The 23,254-nt window shown below is 37.7% G+C and overlaps 3 protein-coding genes across 3 annotated transcripts; all 3 read left to right on the top strand.

Annotated features, from left to right (window-relative positions):
* The first annotated feature begins 2,920 nt into the window (after window positions 1-2,920).
* On the top strand, window positions 2,921-8,997 carry LOC104851292 (olfactory receptor 8H1-like). The gene is made up of 3 exons (XM_033756804.1): window positions 2,921-3,502; window positions 7,111-7,247; window positions 8,790-8,997. Exons 1-3 carry the CDS (start codon window positions 2,921-2,923, stop codon window positions 8,995-8,997), a joined length of 927 nt encoding a protein of 308 aa, XP_033612695.1.
* A 1,412-nt stretch (window positions 8,998-10,409) lies between these two features.
* Window positions 10,410-11,357, top strand: LOC104851291 (olfactory receptor 8H1). The gene has a single exon (XM_010608456.1). It carries the CDS (start codon window positions 10,410-10,412, stop codon window positions 11,355-11,357), a length of 948 nt encoding a protein of 315 aa, XP_010606758.1.
* A 7,224-nt stretch (window positions 11,358-18,581) lies between these two features.
* On the top strand, window positions 18,582-19,529 carry LOC104851288 (olfactory receptor 8H1). Its single transcript, XM_010608455.1, has one exon. It carries the CDS (start codon window positions 18,582-18,584, stop codon window positions 19,527-19,529), a length of 948 nt encoding a protein of 315 aa, XP_010606757.1.
* The last annotated feature ends 3,725 nt before the right edge of the window (window positions 19,530-23,254 follow it).

Genomic DNA, 23,254 nt, shown 5'->3' with positions numbered 1-23,254 from the left:
AGTCAGCTCCCCTTTGCACACCCCCATGTACTTTTTCCTCTGCATGCTCTCCTTCGTGGATGCGTGCTACTCTTCTGTCATTGCCCCCAAATTACAATGTGCTGCATACAAGAAACACACTTATTCAAAAGGAAACTCGTAGAATGAAAGTTAAAGGATGGAAAACAATACTCCATGGGACAGGAACCCTAAAAAATGCAGCACTGACAAACATACATATATATTTACAAAACACTAGTGCCCCCAACTATATAAAACAAATACTAATGGGCACAAAATATCATATAAGTACTAACACAATAGTATTGGGGGACTTCAATACCCCACTATCACAGATAGATCAACTAGAGAAAAAATAAACAATCAAATACTATAATTCAATCAAACTCTTGCAAAAATAGGCTTAACAGATATTTAGAAAGTGTTCCACACCACAAAAGCAGAATACACATTCTTTTCCTCTGCATATGCGTTGTTCTCCAAAATAGACCACATGCTTGCTCATAGAACGTGTTTAAGTAAGGGCAAAGGAACTGAAGTTATACCCTGTATATTATCAGACCATAATGCCATGAAATGGGAGATCAATAGCAAAAGAAACCATAAGAACTTCATATACACATGGAAATTGAACAACACATTTCTGAATAACCAATGGGTGATACAGAAAATTAAAGAAAAAATGAGACAGTTTCTATAATTAAATGACAATGTCAATACTTCGTATCTGTATCAATGGGACACAGTGAAAGCTATCTCATGAGGCAAATTCATAGCAATGAATACTCATATTAGGAAAACAGAGGCATCTCAAATAAACAAGCTCATGCTGAGCCTCAATCATCTAGAAAAAGAAAAGCAGGAAAAACACAAGGCTCACAAAAGGGAGGATATCAGAGCAGATATCAATGCAATGAAGGCTAAGAGAATGACACAAAAAAATCAACAAGCTGACTTGGTTCACAAACTGTGCCTTGCCCAGGTGCTGTGTCCTGGGTGCTATGGCCTAATTAAAGTGGCCCAGGGACAAAGGCCTGCACCTGTCCATCTATTTCCAGACCCTGCGTCCTCTCCAGGGCAGTTTACTTCTGTCTGCTTTTTCTTTCTTCCTTCTCACCAATAAAGCATCTTCCTTTCTTAAACGTCTTCCCTCTAATTCCTTATTGTTCCAGAGTTTTAGATCAGGCTGGCTGCTCACCCTGGATGTAATACTCCTGTCATAGAATCAACTTTTAATTACAATGTCTTTCCTGATGAAAAATTTATTATTCCATCCATGACAATGTCAGTCACAAATACGTTCCTGGAAAATTAATCTACAGTCACTCAGTCAACAACAACAATAAAACACCACAAAAGAAAACAAATAAAACAACAATCCTGAGACCACTATTGAGTGTAAACATTATTCTTCTCACGTTTAACTATTTATGTGACAAAAGTAAATAAAGTTTATCCAGAATGTGGAGCATTGTGAGGGAACATGTTTCTCCTCTCCTGTGAAACTTCCTAGGGGAAAATCCTTTGCTCATTCTCTCTTAGAACATCGGTCCTTGGCCTCAAGCCCAGTGTTCATCCTTGTATTTGGGCCCAGAGGACGACCACATGCTGCAGGGCCCTGCGTGCTCCTTGGGCCCTGGAAGGACCAGGTGGGGAAGCAGGGTGCCCCGTGTTCTTGTTAAATGCACACTTGCTGGCTGGGACTCTTTTCACACAAGAGTTCCTGCTGAGTGTCCACTTGATCAAGACCTGAATAAACCTGCTAGGGTGACTTAATTTACCTCAGAACTAAAAAAAGAAGAATGCACAACATTGTAACAGTGAATAATATAAAAAATCAAAGTCATTCATATTAAGGAAAGGAAATATTATACAAAGTTGGAGGTGCTTACATTATTATCATATTTTCTTTCAGAAAAAAAAATCTTAGTTGTCAAATTTCTAGGCGGGCTACATGGGATAAATTTGTTTTCACCAACCCTGACTCACAGTAAGTATCATGCTTGATATGTGTTTTAGAAAAGATGAATCAGCGATTTTTATCTTAAGAATATGCGTTTACACACACTTAAAACTTATTAAAGTAATATTAATATATTCAAAGCAGGAGCAGAGAGATGATAGAATTTTAACTGGCACTGCAATATGTATCCTTAAGACTTAGTTGGGTTTGTTTTACTCTTTTAGAGAAAAGTGGTTTCCTAAGGCCAAAGGCACACACAGCCTGCCTCAGGAATGAGGAGCAGCACCATATGTTTCAAAATATCTCAATGTTTAAAAAATTTTTAAGCCCTCAGTTTTGATAGATATATTCAGCGACTCTGTATTATATGCACTATGTAATCTTAGCGGGCCTCACCTAAGTTTACGAACAAGTGAAATTCGAGCCCAATACTGCTGGGAACTAAATGAGAACCAAAAGTAAGCTGAAGTTATTTTCCTTATATTTTATTACATATCCTCGATCAAGTTTTCAAAAACAAGTTATAAAGAGCAATCCAGAATTTTTACCATTCTCTCAGGAGGCAAAATATCTTGGTAGAATTCCGGTAATACAGGGTAGTAACTGCTCTGATTTCACAGCAGTTCTTTTCTGTGCCCTTCTTGTCATCGCAACGTCTGTGGATCATAGTGACTGCGGCATAAAACCTGGATTAAATGTGTTAATAAAGAAGACATTTAGGGTGTATCATGGTTGTGCTATTACTATAAGATTCAACTTCTTGTTACGGACAAGAAGATGTCAATTCATACCATATCCTTCTCTATCTCATATTGAACTTTTCTCTTTATATTCAGCAAAGATTTTTCCATTTACCAGGAAGATGAAACTAATTAAAATTAATTCTGGGCTACTCATATAAACAAAAACTGTTTTAAGTATGAAATTTGATTTTTCAGTAGGTTAAAACATTGCACCATGAGTAGGAGGAACTCCACCAGTGTGCCTGACTTCATCCTCATGGGGCTAATGAACTCTGCAAAGAGGCAGCTGGTCCTCTCCGTGGTCTTTCTTCTGATTTACCTGATCACGGTGCTGGGGAATGCAGTGATGATATTGATTATTCGCCTGGACCCCCAGCTGCACACCCCCATGTACTTTTTCCTCACTCACCTGTCATTTCTCGACCTCAGCTACTCGAGTGTCATCACCCCTAAAACCTTACAGAACTTACTGACTTCCACCAAGAGCATCTCCTTCCTGGACTGCTTTACCCAGTTGTTCTTTTTTATAGTCTTTGGTGTTGCTGAATGTTTCCTTCTCTCCTCCATGGCCTATGATCGCTATGTAGCTATCTGCAGCCCCCTGCACTATCCAGTCATTATGTCCACAAGACTGTGCTGGTCCCTGCTTGTTGGCTCCTATGTTATTAGCTTTGTGGATTCCACTGTGAATGTGGTTTGCATAAGCAGATTGAACTTCTGCAATTCTAATGTCATCCAACACTTCTTCTGTGACACATCCCCAATTTTAGCCCTGTCCTGCAGTGATACGTTTAAGGTTGAAATCATTATATTCATTTGTGCTGGATCCATGATAGTGCTGTCTCTCATCATCATGTCTGGATCCTATCTGTCCATCCTCCCCACTATCCTGAAAATTAATTCCCACTGCTGGAAAGAAAAAAGCCTTCTCCACCTGTGCCTCCCATCTCCTGGTGGTCACCACCTTCTACAGCACTATGATCTTTACCTACCTAAGACCGAAGACGTCCTACTCCTTGGGCAGGGATCAGGTGGCTTCTGTATTTTACACGATTGTGATCCCCATGCTGAACCCTCTCATCTACAGTCTCAGAAATAAAGAGGTAAAAAATGCTGTTGTTAGAATCATGCAGAGGAGAGAGGGCTGCAGGCAGATAATATCACAGTGGTGCTAAGAATTTACACTTAACTTTTCCTTTTTTTTTTTTTTTTTTTAAGACGGGGTCTCACTGTGTAGTTGAGACTGACAGGGAACTCACTATGTAGGCCAAGCTGGTCTTGAACTGACAGCAATCCTCCTGTCTCAGCCTCCCGAGTGCTAGGATTACAAGTGTGCACCTCCACACCCAGCTTGACTTTTCCTTTTTTAATGGGAATTTTGGCAGTCTGTTTTTGAATTGAAATTTGTGGCGGGGGGTTTAATTTTTTTTTTTTTCGCTCCAGATCTCTTTTCATTAGCAAATATGATTATGGACATTTCCAGACATAGAATCTTGAGAGCTCTATTTCATCTGTCAAGGAGGAAATACGTGTTATATCTGTGAGGAAATATGCATGGTTTCAATTGCAACTAATGTGCAAAACAAGAAAATATGATTTGTCATATTGAAAATGACATCATACCATATTTATGTGTGCTCCATTTTTAGAGAATTTTCTAATAGATGTTCTGGCTATAATAGAGATTAATAGCAGCACAGCAATGTTTGAGAAATGGCTTCAAAATCAAGATTTAGGAATTTAAATTCTAGATCTTCCAAAAATGTAGTATAAATGCACAATAATTCACTGAAATTCTGAAAGTCAGTATCATCAGTTGCACAAGATAAATAATAATTCCACATCTGTCTGGTCAGAAGGTGGTTGTCAAACCTTGAGTATAACAGTGAACACTGGCTCTCATCAGCAGATGCCTTGCATTATTATGATATTTAATCCATAATACATTTATTTATGAATAACATTTCTTCATGTTTTATGAATTTTTTGTTAATTTAATATATAAACATAACAACTAAAAAGGAAACAAACATAGCCAGGAGGTTCTAATTTTGCATTCAGATTATAGATAATATTGAATTAAAAGAAATTATACCAAAGTAAAATGTCCTAATATTGAACAGGATTTGGAATATGACAATTACTATATAAGAGAAAAACTTTTTATTAATTATTGACATTCCTATACATGATCTCGTAGATCAGTGCTTATGAATATATGTCTCTATATATTTAGTATTATTTATCTGTAATTTCCTATATAATATTTTCTACTTTACTTTCAAATTTTATATCTAATGATCTGTGTAATTATATCTTGCAACATAAACATGTCTTCAGTATATAAACAATATTCAGACTCATTGCAAGAACTTTGCTATGTTTATAAGATGTAGGCTTTTTCTTATATTGATTTTATATATTTGTATGAATTAGAAAATTTATACTGTTAACTTTCATTGTCAAATCTGTCAATAGAATCTCTGACTTGGAAAAAAATAGCACATTTGAAGACATTCCTAAATTTTAAATAAATTAGTGCTGTTTTATTTTCTTTTTTGCATGGGTTATAAAGCATTTTACATCATGTTATTAATTAAACATAATATGATCTCTTTCCCATAAGGAACATTTAAACTATTCGCATTTGCCTAATCATCTACTTCTCCTATCACCACGTAGCTCATGTAATGGAAGTTGTTTCTCTGAAATAATGTGAGATCTCATGTCCTCGTTCACGGTGCCAGGTCAGAGTGCTGTGAAACATGAATGCGATTCCTTAAAAGGCCATAGTGCAACATCGAAAAATACAAATACCTTATTTTGCTTCCCAATGGTCAGTGGCTAGACAGTAAAACTGCTATTATGTTTACTAAAACAGATGTCACTGAAAAGCATGAATTTTAATAGAAGACACTGTGCTTCGCGTTGGGGGCTACAGCTTCAAAGACACAAGTATAAACTTAGGTGCAGAAAATGAACTTGGTAAATTAAAGAATAACTTGTCAAACGGTGGATGATGATGGCAGGGAAGTTGTATTCGGATATAGATTTCTTCGTGGATAAAACCTTCAGGAACAGACTCACTCAACACAAAACAATGCCCACTGCTATCACCTGAATTTATCCTGTTTCGTCTTCACCCTGTTGCTCAGATTACTTTTGGGTTAACCGTTTCCGGCAGGTAACTCGGTGCTCAGGTTCTCCTGTCTTTGGCTCTGTTATCTTCTCCCACATCGTCAGAGGGAGTTCATCCAATATCCAGTGTGAAGCACAGCTGAGGATTTGTTTTATTAGGGAAAAACCATTGAGAAGATTGTATTCATATGAATGTTACCTTTCCCTGATCCAATAAAAAATTGTTTTTTTATTATTTCATATTCCTCTCTCTCTCTCTCTCATGTGTGTGTGTGTGTGTGTGTGTGTGTGTGTGTGTGTGTGTGTGAGGCATGGTCTCACTACATATTTCAGTTTAGATTGTGAACTGAAGGTATATGCCAAGTGAAACAACCCTCAAACCCAAGATTCCTGGGTGCTTAAATTATAGAGTGATGTCACCATGCCTACAGCTAATTTACTATCTTTTCTTGTTGGGGAAGGAATTTGAGAAACTGTCCTCTTATGCAGTCCAGGCTGGCTTCAAGCCTCCATTATCTTCCTGCCTCATTTTTCCACACGCTGTGATTACAGAAATGCACACTATACCATGCTCTTATTTCTTTGCTCTGCAAATCATTCACATATTGTGATCCTCATAAAAGAGAAACCATGCATTCAAAGGTATTTGTCCAAACCAGCAGACTCTCCAAACCTTGTCCAAACCTTGGCGTGAGGTCACCAAGAAGGACAGAGCTCAGCTGCAGACTGCAGACTAGCTTGTACCTGGAGGCTCCTAGTGAGCTGTTCGACCTGAGGTCTTCTGCATCCTGGAAAAACTTCTCCCTAAATTCTGTATGTACAAGAGACCACAGGCCTGGGATTTCATAGCACCACCCAGAACTACCATGAAGACAGAAGTCCCCATAGTCATGCCAATTTTGTTGGGGTCAGGGGTAACCGGGTCTGCTGCACGAGGAACTGCCACATTGGCCATAGGAGAACTTGGACTCTCAGCTATAGCAGAACAGGTAGAATGTGCCCCAGGGATCCTGCAATATGCCCTAGAGAATCCTGATTCCCAGTTAGAGGCACTAGCTGAGACAGTCCCACTAAAATCAGGGGGAACTTGATCTAGTGTTCTTGTAATAATGGGGAACATGAGCTACTCTATGGTAGGCCTATTGTTTCTGTGCCAACGGGTCTGGTGTAACCCAGGAAACTCTTCCAAAGCTCAAGGAAAATCTAGACAAACTTTGGAAGGAGAGGGAAAATATAATCTCATGGAATCATAACCCTCTCAATTAGAGCCTTTGGGTTCCTCCCCTCACCCCCAGACTGGCTGGTACCCTCACCCTGCCTTTTCTGCAGCTGTTGATGGCCCATCTCTTCCCTAACCGAATGATCGATTTTGTGAAACTGCTCTCAGTCCCTGGTAACCTGAGGTACATGAGGTCCCACGGTAACGCCGTGCACACTCAAGAGACTCCCATTGGGTCAATGCTTTGAAATCATTTGCAGAGCAGTTGGGAATGCAGTAGCCAACCCGTCTCCATCTTCAGCCTCATCATAATTTCGTGTTTGTGCTTGGACAAAGCATCCAAAACCCAAGAGCAATTTGGCTGAATATTGGCTGTGGCTGCATGGTGTCCTATGGTGACCTAATGTGTGAAACTTCCTCATACCCCCCAACCTGGCAGGGCTCTGTTTCGGTAAACTTCCGCTTGCTCTGCCCTTGAATTCTCCGACTGGAAGGCGAGATGTAAGAAGAGAAAGCAAACCACTTCTCTGTGCCCAGTAATCTTTCCAGGCACCAGCCTCCCTCCTTCGCCGACTTTAAATATACAGACGGAAGTCTGATTCAGAGCTCCAACTCACTCAGGAGGAGCTCCCAGAGCATTTGCAAGGTGTCCGTTGGGGGATGACTTCTCAGGTATTGGCCTTAGTGCTGAGTATTCTGTCCTCATGAAGCAGTGGTGAGAATTCAACCGCACAGAAAAGCTCTGTAGCAAGACCCTAACCCTAACTCTGTTAACACCTAAGAATGAATTTCAGCTTTATTATTATGTTTTTACTTCTTCTATTCATCTCAAAATAACAACTTATGTGAAGATATATATCAAAGCAGGTGCTTTCCTAGTAATCATTACAAAATGTATGATAACATCTGGGTTGGTTATCTCTTTCTGCTTAGTATTCTTTTATAAAATAAAAAATGAAATATACCAAAAGGATAAAATAATTTACAATAATATAGCCTGTGGACAAAGCCAGCCAGCCAGACAAACCATAATAGAGGTTCTCCCCAACACCTGCCTGTGGGGCCCGAGCATGCCTATTCAGCCTCTCAGTTCTGTTAGTGAAGACTAGAGTCCTGTCAAAAGTGTGAGACGTGAGGGGCTCCTTAGTGACAGGCCGACCCACCCAGTCCTGGCCAAATGAGCTGAGCCAGAAACTTAGGATAAAATACTGAATATACTGTGTTATAATAATTTTCGAACATAAAAATGCCTGTCCAAATTTGTATTTTCTCATACAGTTGGAAAGACTGGAAGAAATTACTTATATGTAAACAAAATGTAGCAAGTCATGGATTCCTTTATTTTTTCTTTGAATTTTAACCTTTTCTCCTTTTTTAATGAATATGCATTATGACTATACCCAAGTCAATCATTTAATTACAAAAGATTTAGAGATGAAAAATTTGACTGTCCAATCATTAACAGTATCACAAGTAAAGAAAGTACAACTCATAAAATGACTTCTCTACCTTCATAGTCAAAAAAATTCTGATTAATCAATCAAATGTAACCATGATTATTGGAAAGTTCATATAACTATGTGTCAATTTATAAAGTAAATCAATGAAGTTCAGCAGAAACATGGAGTATCACATAAGAAAATGAAGTGTCTCTGTTCTAAATGTGCAGCTTCGAAGGCAAAAGTCAAAATTATGTGTTCATTAAATGCTTGAACTTTTTTCCTAGGAATCAGGCCAAGAAATCCTCCCTGGAAATTTCTCCCGAGGATGAGCAAAGGCTGCAGTGTCCTGAATGCACCGTATATGAGGCTGACTGGGAGGAGAGGCACACACTGCTCTGTCTCCATTCACAGCTCCTCATCAGACTCTTCTCAGAGGAAACTTCCGGGAGACTTTTCCATTTGATCAAGATTTATACAGAATTTCAAGGGTGATACGATTTACCTCAGCATAGAAAAATGAATGCAGAACAACATAAAGATAAATTATACCTAGAAAAACAATGTGACTACAATAATTTTCCACTCACCATATGGCTTCTTATTTGATTTCAGAGAATATTTTATGTTTGACAAATTTCTGAACAGACAACATTGGGAAATGATTTTATCTGCAACCTGGGTGCACAGTAAGTATTCCAAGAACTGGAGGGGATTATACTGGATTAAATTAATAGTTGATTGTATAAAAAAACTATGTATACACACATCATATTGTTCTCATCAGAAGTAATGTTCACAATTGCAAAAAAAGGAAAATAGTTTTTGTGTCAAAGGATACAATCAGCATACATTTTCTGACAATATAATTTTTGAAGAAAATTGAGTTTTCATGGGCAAGTTAAAAACACATTGTTACCAGGCCTGAAGTTTGATACTTCTCTCTGCCTGAAAAAAGTTAGGACATGATAATTTTTGGGAAAGAAATGGTTTTATTTACCCCGCAGGAGAGACAGAAGCCTCTTCTCCCAAAAAATCTCTGTCTCCTTGTGTTAATTCCTAGCAGGGCTTCTATGTCCAGGTGACTCCAAGCTCCCTGCCTCCCTTTTTCAAGTACTAGCATACCTTGACTTCCTGGGGTGCAAACTGAATTTTCTTCTCAGTCAATCCTGATAATTTTGAGACTATGTAATAATTTCCTGTGCAAACTTTTGAGTGGGGACAGGAAGAGTGTACCTAACTTGGGAAAGGAGAAGCTGGAGAGGTCTATTTTTAAAAATACAAGTTTTAAAGAGTGATTTTTTTTGTCAAAGTTATTCTATCTTCAGGAATTTAATATCAATGTGAATCACCTGAGTCCACAGAAAGAAATTACTTTAATTAAAATACAAGTCAATGGAAACAAAAGTATAGTGAAAAACACACTAATTTTTTTTTTTTTTTTTTTTTTTTTTTTAGTGTAGTCAATTATACATCCACATTCAGTATTGTGAAAAGAAGTTCTGATCAGGGACACAGTACTGCAAAAAGGTAGAATCAGTGGTAATACTTCCTGGTCTCTTTTACGTAAGTGATCTCTGTGCTTTTTTTGGAAGGAAAGTGTGCAGATAGGGGTCCTGATGGTGCAAGATTTTCCTAAGAATTCAATGTGTTAATACTGGAATGAGTTAGAACTAATATCAGTTTCAGGGTAAAACCACAAGATAACTCTTTATTACACCAGAAACAACTGTCATTTTATAGCCAGATCTATATACTGCGATTTTATGTTTTCACTCTTCTTCACAACTGTTTTCAGCTTCCAGGAAGACTAAGAAAATATTAAGCCATTCACATAAGCAAAAACATGGTGGAGACAGGGTAATTTTAAAAATTTATTATTCAACAGATAAGAGCAGCAGGACACCATGGGCAGATGGAACTCCACCAGTTTGACTGGCTTCATCCTCATGGGGCTGACGGACTCTGCAGAGACACAGCTGGTCCTCTCCGTGCTCTTCCTCCTAATTTACCTGATCACGGTGCTGGGGAACGTGGGGATGATATTGATCATTCGCCTGGATCCCCAGCTGCACACCCCCATGTACTTTTTTCTCACTCACCTGTCATTTCTCGACCTCAGCTACTCAAATGTCGTCACCCCTAAAACCTTACAGAACTTACTGACTTCCACCAAGAGCATCTCCTTCCTGGGCTGCTTCACCCAGTTGTATTTTTTTATCGTGTTTGTTGCGTCCGAATGTTACCTTCTCTCCTGGATGGCCTATGATCACTATGTAGCCATCTGCGATCCTCTGTGCTATCCAGTCATTATGTCCACAGGTCTGTGCTGGTCCCTGCTTGCAGTTTCCTATGTTATTGGCTTTTTGGATTCCACTGTCATTGTACTTTGTATAAGCAGATTGGACTTCTGCAACTGTAACATCATCCAGCACTTCTTCTGTGACACATACCCAATTTTAGCCCTGTCCTGCAGTGACACATTTGAGATTGAAATCATTATATTCATTTGTGCTGGATCCAATTTAGTGCTGTCCCTCATCACCATATCTGGATCCTATCTGTCCATCCTCTCCACCATCCTGAAATTTAATTCCACTGCAGGAAAGAAAAAAGCCTTCTCCACCTGTGCCTCCCACCTCCTCGGAGTCACCATCTTCTACAGCACCATGATCTTTACTTACGTAAACCCGAAGACGTCCTACTCCTTGGGCAGGGATCAGGTGGCTTCTGTGTTTTACACGATTGTGATCCCCATGCTGAACCCTCTCATTTACAGTCTCAGAAACAAAGAGGTGAAAAAGGCTGTTGTTAGAATCATGCAGAAGACAGCAGGTTCTAGTCAAGTAAATTAACAGTGATGCTAGAAAGTTACACTTTTAAAGTTGTCCTTTTTTCTTCTAACAAATTCTTTTGTCTCTTTTAATAAAAATAAATTTTGTTTTCTTGTTGTTTTAGCGTCTCTTTACTTAAAAAATTTTTCTTAGACATTTTGAGACACAGGTACTTGAAAATTCATATTATAAGTTGAAGTCATCAGTTAAGTGCTAATTTTAAGATGCAAAAATCGTGCTGATAAGGAACACATCTCTGAAAGGAAATTTTTTGTAATTTTAAAAACTATACCAATATAATATTTCTGCATACCCCAATTAGAGACTTTTAATGAAATAATAAGTCAACTTTCTGACATCATTGTGTTTAGTGTGATATTCAGCAGCAAAGTATGGGGCAATTGCTTTTACATTATGATTACTATACTTGGATTCTAGACCTGGTGCTTGTGTAGCATTTGACAAACAGTAACTCATTGAAATAAGAATGAACAGGAAATGTGCCTCTCTGCAGTTAAAGGCAGACTTACTGGTGGAGAAGGTTTCCCTAATTCCCTCCACATGTGTGGGCTTGCTTAGCCTGGTACTTCCTCTCAGACATCTCAGAAATGTTCTTTGTTCTCCAACAGTTTTGTTAACTCCCCACCCAATGTAAAAGTAACTCTGTGCACTGAGCTTGCTGTCTGTGATGCCTTTCCAAAGAATCTGCTGAGTTTATATGACTTCTGCTCTTTGTAACTCCGGCAAGCCTGCCCTCTTCTCAGAGTATAACTAGCTCTACTCAATTCCAAAGTGGGGTCATTCTCTTGGTGTGTGAAGCCAGGCTGATCCACCAATGCTAAGAATAAAGCTTGGTTTATACTTTGCCTTAGAGACTCCTGGTGTTCTTTCCATCCTCCAGGAAGAACTGCAGTGCGTAACAAATCTTTCCCCTTCAATAAGATTCAGTACTAATGCTTAGGTGATATATAATAATTGCATGTCTCTCTCGTCGGAAGATGGACATAAAACTTTTAGGACGATATCCCAGCATCACCACAAAGCTCACATTCCTATAATACTTTCACATAAGAAACTACATATTTCTGAACAGTGTCTTTTTATATTTTACAAATCTCTTTTATTCAATATAATTTACAAGCTAACAAACAGCTAAAACTATAGGGTAGCAGTTTGTATTTTAAGTCTAGGTAATATATTGAACTAGAATTAAGTTATAGGAAAGTGACATATCTTAATGTTGATGAAGATTTGGAAAAAGATTATCCATAAAAGGGAAACACTGTGCCCATTCTTCCAGTTTTGTGCATGTATTTTTAAATCAGTGATTGTGAATATATTCTTATATATTTAACAATTTCTGTCATTTCCTGTGTAAACTTTTCCGTATCTCTTTACAGTTTACTATCTAATAAACTCTGTACAAGTGAAACATAAAATTACCATGTACTCAGTTTTTCAGAAAAGTTAAGTCTCCCATTGTGCAGTGTTTGGAACCTGTTGAGAATTTACCAATTTGAAAATCGATGAGGAATAACAGGTGTTACGTGTGTTCCAGTGACCTGTGTGGAGACAGAGCCTTCCTGGGACATTACCAGGAGCTTCAGCCCCTGGCTTCTTGGCTTTTTCCTGATGTCTTCAGATTTCTAGTGTGCTTTCAAAATAAATACATGATTTGCATGTTTGCCATGTGTTATACTTTTGAAATAAAAGAGTTGCAAGGGAAGAAATGACAATGAATTTAGAATATGTGGCAGCCTGTAAGTTAGATCAAGAAGAGGGATCAATCTCCTTCCTTTAGAAAATATTAGTATCTCTACACTTATGATGCCAGGTTAAAATTTCTGTTTGATAATTCAGGGTACTTGTATTGTATGCAGTACCATGTCAAAGTAAGGTATTTCACTTAAACTCATATAGAAATTATTATACAGATTATTTTACTCCAAACCAGTGACTATAAAAATATGCACATTTTGAAATTTAAGTTATTTCATGTAAAAAATATTTCAGCCTTTTAGGTATCTAAAGTGCAACATCTCTATTTTAAGAATTGTTTCATTAGTATTTAAGAATTTACTAATGTTAATGAATTTATCCAAATATTTTAAAATGTACTTCATTATTCACATTCTCAAATTAATGACAAACTTGTGGCTTTCCTTATATCAATATTACTTCAAATCATGAATTCCTTCCTTTTCATATTGACATTTTCTAAAATCTGCATTTGTAGTTATTCTTTGTAATCATGGTTAAACATTTAATGTTTTTCATTAGTATATTGTTTGAGCTAAAGTCATGTATCCTTGTAATTTCATATATTTATGAGCTCTTCCCCCCTTCATTTATTTTTATGTTATAGTTTTACCTTTAATTATTTTATGTGCATTTTTCTATTTAGAAAATATATTGTATCAGATTACTGCTGTGTCAGTTTTTATGGATAGCGTGTATGACTTTGTAGACAAAATTTAAGTTAAAGAAATTCTTTAATTTTTAGCACATTTAAAGCTAAATTACTTTATTACAAGTGGGAGATATAATTTATATTGTTGTTACATGAGCATGAAGTAGTGTAGTTGGGTGTTGATCTTGTGATGCCTTTTGGAGTAAAGGGGGCAGTGCGTAGACACTGGACATTTAGGCATCCAGGAGCCAGGCCTCGGAATTGAGTCACAAGGTCTAAATTAGGGACGTGCACAAAGATTTTGCAGACAGTACATTTTCCCCACTCCCTGTCTCCCAAGAGCAGAGCGAATGAGAGCACCTGTGCCCTACCTGTCCAAGGGCAAACCTGGCAGAGGACGGAAGTCACCATGAAAGGTGGAGCTCAGGTGCACACTGCAGCACATGGCCTCTCCCACGTGGACAGAGGCTGAGAAGGAGACACAGGGAAAGATAACATGTTTTCTGTGTTGCTTCTTTTATTATGACTTGCCCCACAGTCAAATTCTTGAGGAAATACTGATTTTCAGTTCCAGATGCACCCAGAAGGAGAAAAAAGAATCACTGTGTGCATGTGAGGGTGTTTGTGTGTACAACTGTATAAGAATTAAAGCTACTACTTTTGTTGTTACCTTGTTTTGTTTGGTTCTCTCATAGCTCGGTTTCTTTCATTTGCTTTTCTGTAATTCTGTCAGATACACAAATCTGGAAGCTTGGTAATTGGGTTCAAACTCATTGTAATTGTTTTCACTTTCCAATTATATTCATTCTCTTCTCTTTTTTCTTGCTTCTCTTCTCACACTGTCTTGTAGGGTTACAAGTATGTAGGCAGGGAAATAATAGAAATACTAGCTAATATAACTCACAGTTTTATAGCTATACATGGGATGATGGAGTCAAGTGGGGAAGAATGGAACACACATCATAGAACAAGGAGACAGGTTTATTCACTAGCAGACTGATGAGGAACTTTTGAAAGCAATCCTTCCCATCTGGACAGTTTACAGACATTCGGGAAAAGAGGTTTGAGGATTCAGTGGAAAGACACTTAACAAAGTTCATTGCTTAAAACAGAGACATTCAGCTTGCACAATTGGACAGAAAGCTACACTAGGATTTATCTTATTTGCATATGGCAGAAGCATAGATCAAAGAAACTACTGAGAACAAAGAAAAACAGAGCAAAACATTTCCGGTCAAGTCTGAGTGAGACCCAGACATGTTTTAGATCCAGGAGTGGTTGGAACAAGGAGGAGTCTTTTGTTTGCTACCTGGTTAGCTGTAGCACAGGCTTCTTCTGGTCAGAAATCATTTCCCTGTTCTTTCCTTCCTCTTTTTTAATTGCAGTTGAATCTTCAACTTGTTTGCTGGTCTGTTTTACATGTGTAAGTGTAAGCATTGCTCCTTGAAGTTAGCAGAAGTTAGTATGATTCTTGGATCTTAATGGAGTTAATGCATTGAGAAATAAAGCATATGAACCAATTTATAATGCACAAAGCTATTGTTAATGACATTCAGATACCAAGGAGAGCTTCTAATAAAGCATCTATCCACATCTTCCTGTCACCTAGGACTCTTTACCAGTTGTCAGGATTTTCCTGAGTCAATCTAAACAAGATAGGATAGTAAAAACCTGCATCAATACCCAGCACATAGGTAAAAGGAAACATCTTTGAAAAGTATTACAGTCCTCTGGAGTAACAGTTATGAAGCCTATGCCAAGAATAAATGCACTCACTATGAAGCAGGCAAGACTAAAGATGTCAGGGAAAGAACAAGTTCAGAAAGCCTGTCAGTGGTTCATGGGTTAGATCTTCAGGCTTCAGTCTTGTCTTGGCCTGTCAACATCCAGAATTACAAGATCAGGGCTTCTGGTGCATAGTCTTGTCAGGGTGATCATTTAGGGATTTGAATTGTTAGTGTGGGGCTCCCAGGAGCTGTTGTGAAGGCCTTTTGGCTTTTGAAAGTGACAAGTACAGAGCTGTCTCTCTGAAACTTGAATAGCTGTTGGTGTGGTTCTGATTACCTGGCGAAGCTGTTGGGACCTAGTTTCTTTTGAGGGAACATGGATATTTGTCACATAGTATCCCTGGTCGGGACCTCTCAACTGTCAACTCAGGTACCACTCTCACAGAACACAATCACAGATCTGCCTCCAAATGGAACCCAGTTACCCATCTGGTCAACTTCCAATCACCATTAGATTCCATGGGAGTGGGGATTTACCAGAGGGTAACTGGAGAAACCTGTCTTCTGCTTTCAGAGTGGCAGCTGCCCTAAGGCCAATGACTGGCTGGCACAGTACCCACCGTTTTGCATTTTAAAAGGGACACCTGAAAGGCTGAACTGTCTTTATCTGAGATGATTTATAGGAGACCCATTTTATGGTTTTAAGCAACTAAATCCAAAGGCAACATATACAGAACAAGAATACAATGTTATTTTAACAAAGGACAGTGCATCATAGGTGAAACAAGAAACTTACAAACTTTTAAAAAATACAGGTTAAAATTAAACCTCTATTGATACAAAAAGCTGAAACAAAGCCTAGAAATTATGGAACAAAAATCATGGTCTATCGGAGAAATATTCAGATTCTATGAAATAGAAGCACCAAAAACCCAAGAGCATTTTGGCAGAATATTAGCTGCAGCTGCACTGAGTCCTGTGGTCACCTGAATTATAATAAATTTTAAACATAAAAATTCATGCCCAAATTTGTATTTTCTCACACAGTTGGAAAGACTGGAAGAAATTACTATTATGTAAACAAAATGTAGCAAGTCATAGATTCCTTTATTTTTTCTTTGAATTTTAACCTTTTCTCTTTTTTTCTAATGAATACGCATTGTGACTGTGCCCAAGTCAATGATTTAGTTACAAAAGATTTCCAGATGAAAAATTTGATTGTTCAATCATTAACAGTATCACAAGTAAAAAAATACAACTCAAAATTTCTTCTCTACCTTCATAGTCAAAAAAAAATCCTGATTAATCATTCAAATGTAACCATGATTCCTGGCAAGTTTCTATAACTATGTGTCAATTTATAAAGTAAATCAATGATGTTCAGCAGAAACATGAAGTATCACATAAGAAAATGAAGTGTTTCTATTCTAAAGGTGCAACTTCTAAGGCCAAAGTCAAAATTATGTGTTCATTAAATGCTTGAACTTTTTTCCTAGGAATCAGGCCAAGGAATCTTCCCTGGAAATTGCTCCCCGAGGATGAGCAGAGGCTGCAGTGTCCTGAATGCACCGTATATGAGGCTGACTGGGAGGAGAGGCACACACTGCTCTGTCTCCATTCACAGCTCCTCCTCACACCCTTCTCAGAGGAAACTTTGGGGTGATGTTTCCATTTGATCAAGACTTGAACAGAATTTGAAGGGTGATACGGTTTACCTCACAATACAGAAATGAATGCAGAATAACATAAAGATAAATTATACCTAGAAAAACAATGTGACTACAACAATTTTCCACTCACCATATGGTTTCCTATTTGATTTCGGAGAATATTTTATGCTTCACAAAATTCTGAACAGACAACATTGGAAGATGATTTTTTCTGCAACCTGGGTGCATGGTAAGTATCATTCTGAGAACTGGAGGGGATTATACTAGATTAAATAAAAAGGCGAATGCATAAAAAAATCCTATGTATACACACATCATGTTGTTCTCATCAGAAGAAATGTTCACAACTGCAGAAAAAGAAATATAGAGTTTTTTTTGTGTCAAAGTGTGCAATCAACGTACATATCTATAATTTTTAAGGAAAACTGAGTTTGCATGGGAAGGTCAAAGAACGCATTGCTACCAGTGCAGAACATTGATACTTCCTCTGTCTGCCTGGAAAAAGATGGGGAAGGAGTGTTTATTTATTACACAGGAGCCTCTTCACACAAATCTCTGTCTCCGTGTATTAATTTTTGCCAGAGCTTTTATGTCCAGGTGACTCCAAGCTCCCTCCCTCACTTTTCCAAATAATAGCTGACCTTGACTTCCTGGGGAGCAGACTGAATTTTCTTCTCAGGTGTCATAAGAATCTTGAGACTGAGCAACAATTTCCTGTGCCCAACATTTGAGTGGGGACAAGAAGAATATTCCTGATTGGGGAAAGGAGAAGCTGGAGATTTCTATTTTTAAAAATCCAAAATTTTTAAAGACAGATTTTTTTTTTTGTCAAAGTCATTCTATCTTCAGGAATTTAATATCAATGTGAATCACCTGAGTCCACAGAAAGAAATTACTCTAATTAAAATAAAAGTCAATGGAAACAAAAGGACAGTGAATAACACACTAACAGTTTTTCAGTGTAGTAAATTATACATCCTTATTCTGTATTTTTAAAATAAGTTCTGACCAGGGACACAGAATTGCAAGTCTGTTCCCTGAAGTCAACAGAGGTAGAATCAGTTGTAATATGTAACTGGTGTTTTTTACATAAGTAACCTCTGTGCCCTTTTCTTTGGAAGTATGGTATGTGGATAAGAGTCCTTATGGTGTAAACTTTTCCTGAGAATTCAATGTGTTAATAATGGAGTGAATTAGAAGTAGTATCAGTTTCAGGCTAAAACCATGATGTAGCTCTTTATTACATCAGAAACAACTGTCATCTTATACCCAAATCTATATATTGAGATTTTATTGTTTCACTCTTCTTTCCAATGGTTTTCATCAACTTCCAGGAACACTATGAAAAATACTGAGCCATTCACATAAACAAAAATACTTTGGACACGGGGTAATTTAAAATAATTTATTATTCACCAGATAAGAGCAGCAGAACACCATGGGCAGATGGAACTCCACCAGTGTGACTGACTTCATCCTCATGGGCCTAATGGAATCTGCAGAGACACAGCTGGTCCTCTCCGTGCTCTTCCTCCTGATTTACCTGATCACGGTGCTGGGGAACGCGGGGATGATATTGATCATTCGCCTGGATCCCCAGCTCCACACCCCCATGTACTTTTTTCTCACTCACCTGTCATTTCTCGACCTCAGCTACTCAAGTGTCATCACCCCTAAAACCTTACAGGACTTAGTCACTTCCAACAAGAGCATCTCCTTCCTAGGTTGCTTCACCCAGATGTTCTTTTTTATAGTGTTTGTTGCTGCTGAATGTTACCTTCTCTCCTGGATGGCCTATGACCGCTATGTAGCTATCTGCCGGCCCCTGCACTACCCAGTCATTATGTCCACAAGAGTGTGCTGGTCCCTGCTTGCAGTCTCTTATGTTATTCCTTGTTTGGATTCCACTGCCATTGTGCTTTGTATAAGTGGACTGGACTTCTGCAACTCTAATATCATCCAGCACTTCTTTTGTGACACATCTCCAATTTTAACCCTGTCCTGCAGTGACACGTTTGAGATTGAAATTCTTATATTCATTTGTGCTGGATCCAATTTAGTGCTGTCTCTCATCACCATTTCTGGATCCTATCTGTCCATCCTCTCCACTATCCTGAAATTTAATTCCACTGCAGGAAAGAAAAAAGCCTTCTCCACCTGTGCCTCCCACCTCCTGGGAGTCACCATCTTCTACAGCACTATGATCTTTACTTACCTAAAGCCGAAGACGTCTTACTCCTTGGGCAGGGATCAGGTGGCTTCTGTGTTTTACACGATTGTGATCCCCATGCTAAATCCTCTCATTTACAGCCTCAGAAACAAAGAGGTGAAAAAGGCTGTTGTTAGAATCATGCAGAAGACAGCAGGTTCTAGACAAGTAAATTAACAGTGATGCTAGGCAGTTACACTTTTACAGTTGCATTTTTCTGTTCTAATAAATTCCTTGGTCTCTTTGGAGAAAAAAATAAATCTTGTTTTCTTCTCCTTTTCAGCTTCTGTTTACTTAATATAATTATCTTGGACATTTTGAGACATAGGTATTTGAACATTTATATTATAATTTGAAGCCATTCATTACATTTTAATGTTAAGATGCAAAAATCTGTGCTGATAAGGAAAACTTTTGTGCCAAAGGAAAATATTTTTAATTATAAAAACTATATCCATATAATATTTATGCATACCCCAATTCGAGATGTTTTAATTAAAATGTAATTCATTTTTCTTTTGTCGTTGTGTTTAGTGTGCTATTCAGCAACAAAGTATGGGGCAATTGCTTATAAGTCATGATTACTGCATTTAGATTCTAGACCTGGTGCTTGTGTAGCATTTGACAAACTGCAATTCATTGAAATAAGAATGAATAGGGAATGTGCCTCTCTGCAGACTTACTGGTGGAGAAGGTTTCCCCACTTCCCTCCACATGTGTGGGCTTGCTTAGCCTGGAACTTTCTCTCAGGCATCTCAGAAATTGTCTTTGTTCTCCAAGTTTTATTAACTCCTCACCCAGTGTAAAATAGGGGGAACTCTGTGAACTGAGTTTGCTTGCTGTCTGTCATGCCTAAGAACCAGTCTATTTGCTGAGCCCATATGACTTCCACTCTTTGTGACTCCTGCAAGTCTGCCCTCTTCTCAGGGTATAACCAGCTCTGCTCACCTCCAAAGTGGGGTCAGCCTCTTGGTGTGTGAACCCAGGCTGATCCACCAGTGCTCAGAATAAAGCTTCATCTACACTTTACTTGGAGACTCCTGGTGTGCTTTCCACCCTCCAGGAAGAACTGTAGAGCATAATAAAAGTTTCCTTTGAATAACATTCAGTATCGCCACTTGCATGACATATAATAATTCCATGTCTGTCTCATCAGAAGATGGACATAAAACTTTTAGGACAATAAAATAAGTGCTGTCCAATTTCACCAGAAATTTTTCTGTATCTCTTTATAGTTTACTATCTAATAAACTCTGTACAAGTGAAACATATAAAATTACCATGTGCTCAGTTTTTCAGAAAAATTAAGTCTCTCATTGCACAGTGCTTGAAACCTGCTGTGAATTTGCCAATTTGAAAATCGATGAGGAATAACAGGTGTTACATGTGTTCCAGTGACCTGTGTGGAGCCAAAGCCTTCCTGGGACATGACCAGGAGCTTCAGCCCCTGGCTTCTTGGCTTTTTCCTGATGCCTTCAGATTTCTAGTGTGCTTTCAAAATAAATACATGATTTGCATGTTTGCCATGTGTTATACTTTGGAATTAAAGCAGTTGCAAAGCAAAGAACTGGCAATTAATTTACAATATGTGGCAGCCCATAAGCACGTTTCTCTTTTGTTCCTTTGTTTGACCATTTTGAGTCTGACAGCCTCTAGGCAAGAATAAACAGAATTTCACAGAAATTAGACCACGTATCATCTAAGCCTGAGCACTAGAGTGAAAGGGCAGGTTGGGGAAAGAGTCACACTTAGAAACTGAAAGAGTGATTATAACTTGTGGTCTGTCATCCTCTTTTATTGATGGAGCTTATCTATAAGTTATCTATAAGTCTGATATTTTGTCATAAGTCTTTTCAGTGGTAGCTGTAAGATAGAGACAATTTAAAAAAATAGCTAAGATATGTAAAACTCTGGTTGAGCTTTTATAGATTTTATCAGATTTTTTCATAGTGTCCATAACCATGGTCAGCTGACAGTGTAGCTAGAAACTGCCAGAGTCAATGATCTGAGTCCTTTTTTATATATAGCATTATTAATATGTCATTACTTCATACCTCTTTTAGTTATTCTTTTCTTCTGAGTGTTTAAGAACCAAGTTAAAATGAGACCTGTTTTATTCAGTATGAACCTCTTGGTTTAAGTCAAGGTCAGTTAAGACTCCTCAGGCATTATTTTGGAACCATGTATAGAGTCTCTAAGCTCCTGTCAGTGTCAGCCATCAGAATGAGTAACAGCCTTGCTTAACCATGGTGCTTTAAGTGAAAGCATCAGAGACTTTTCCCTCATTTTTGCCTTGCTTTGGCACTTGGTATATTTGTTCTCATTGCTTGGGAGTTTGAGTGACTGACCAAAGAGTTAGGATCCTGAAGGAAAGCTTCATGTGTGTCCTGGAACATTGTTGACCCTGAAGGCCAGGACAAAAATATTGGCTGTCCTTTCAGCCCAGTTACCTTTTTAGTTTTCATTTCCAAAGTTTAGTTGATAAACACCCAGAAGAGTAGGTCACTATTATAATTTTGTTTGAGCATTAAGCACTTTTAAAACATAAAGTATAATTAGAGCATTGTTATTTTTACCAACAATGGTTGTTTTAGTAGTTGAATCCCTGTAGAATGTTAATAAACACCAGTTATACATTATATAGAAAAACTTAAGATCAAGAGCCATACCTGACATTTTAGCATAACAGTCATGATGACAGTATCTTTGTAACACACTCAAATGTCCATATAAATGTGGAATAGTTTTTTAGTCAAACACTTCCATTTGATTATAAGACTTTAAATATCACACAGAAAACTCTTATTTTATCCTTTAATAGAATGTCATCTAAAGAGAACACAGATATCAGCTTATACATGTACCTGAGAAGTTCATAATGTCCAGCCCTCAATTTTAGTGTGTGACATATTCAGGACTGATTGGCATCTGAGCAACCCTAAGTGTGGTGACTCATTACATATCCATCACATAAATTCTTAAGAAAAACTATTAATTTATTCATTGTTTCATGATGGCTTGATATGTGCATCTTACTCCAAGTAGTTGAAGCACAAGAGAAAGGCCGATACCTGATTCAAAACAAAGATCATTACCAGAAACAATAGCTTAGAAGACCTTAGAAGGCATGAATGATGTTTTGTACATCACAAAATAACAATAAGCATCAGTTACATGAAACCCTTTCTCCCTTAATTGTGATTTGTACCAACAGCATTTTAAATAAAACCTTATTGTTTTCCCACAGAAAACATAGTCATTTGACCATTACCAATGTATGCATATTACAATAATAATATGTTTAGGAGTATATGTTGCACAAGGGTATGGAGATTGTTGAGGTCCCCTTTGTGAATAAAGGCTGGAATAAATTTTTTCCAGGCAGCTGTTCCTTATTACCCAAGGGATTTCCTAACCCCATCTTTATTTAATTATCTTAACAAATTCTTAAATAACCTAAGAGAGACAAATCATAAAGGCTCATTATTTTAGACCAATGAAAGATTGCCTGATTATTATATATAGTCAACAATATGCCGTGCATTTGCAAAGCCATTTATTATCTGGGTTGTCTGGAAAAGTGGGGGAAACATGACTTAGTAACTTTTATCCATATGCCAACTTGAGTTACAGGGAAACATCTTGTAATCTCCAAAATACCAAGGAAAAATTTATTGAGCTCAAACGAAAGAGCTGTATGTGATGTGACCAATTAAACAGACTGACACCTACATAAGACAATTTGTTTACAAACCAGACTACACAGCTGCATTTGCCAAGGTGAATTATAATAACCCTTTTATTACTTTTAGGCTTGTAGCTATAAGTCAAGTCAGAATTTTGTAGGTCAATTAACAAAGATCTCTTTTAATAAGAATCAAAAGTATAAAAACCTCTTATAC

This window comes from Fukomys damarensis, unplaced genomic scaffold (genome assembly GCF_012274545.1).
Source record: "Fukomys damarensis isolate Sample0158 unplaced genomic scaffold, DMR_v1.0_HiC HiC_scaffold_27, whole genome shotgun sequence".
Lineage (NCBI taxonomy): Eukaryota > Metazoa > Chordata > Mammalia > Rodentia > Bathyergidae > Fukomys > Fukomys damarensis.
This window is presented reverse-complemented; position numbering and strand designations above follow the sequence as displayed.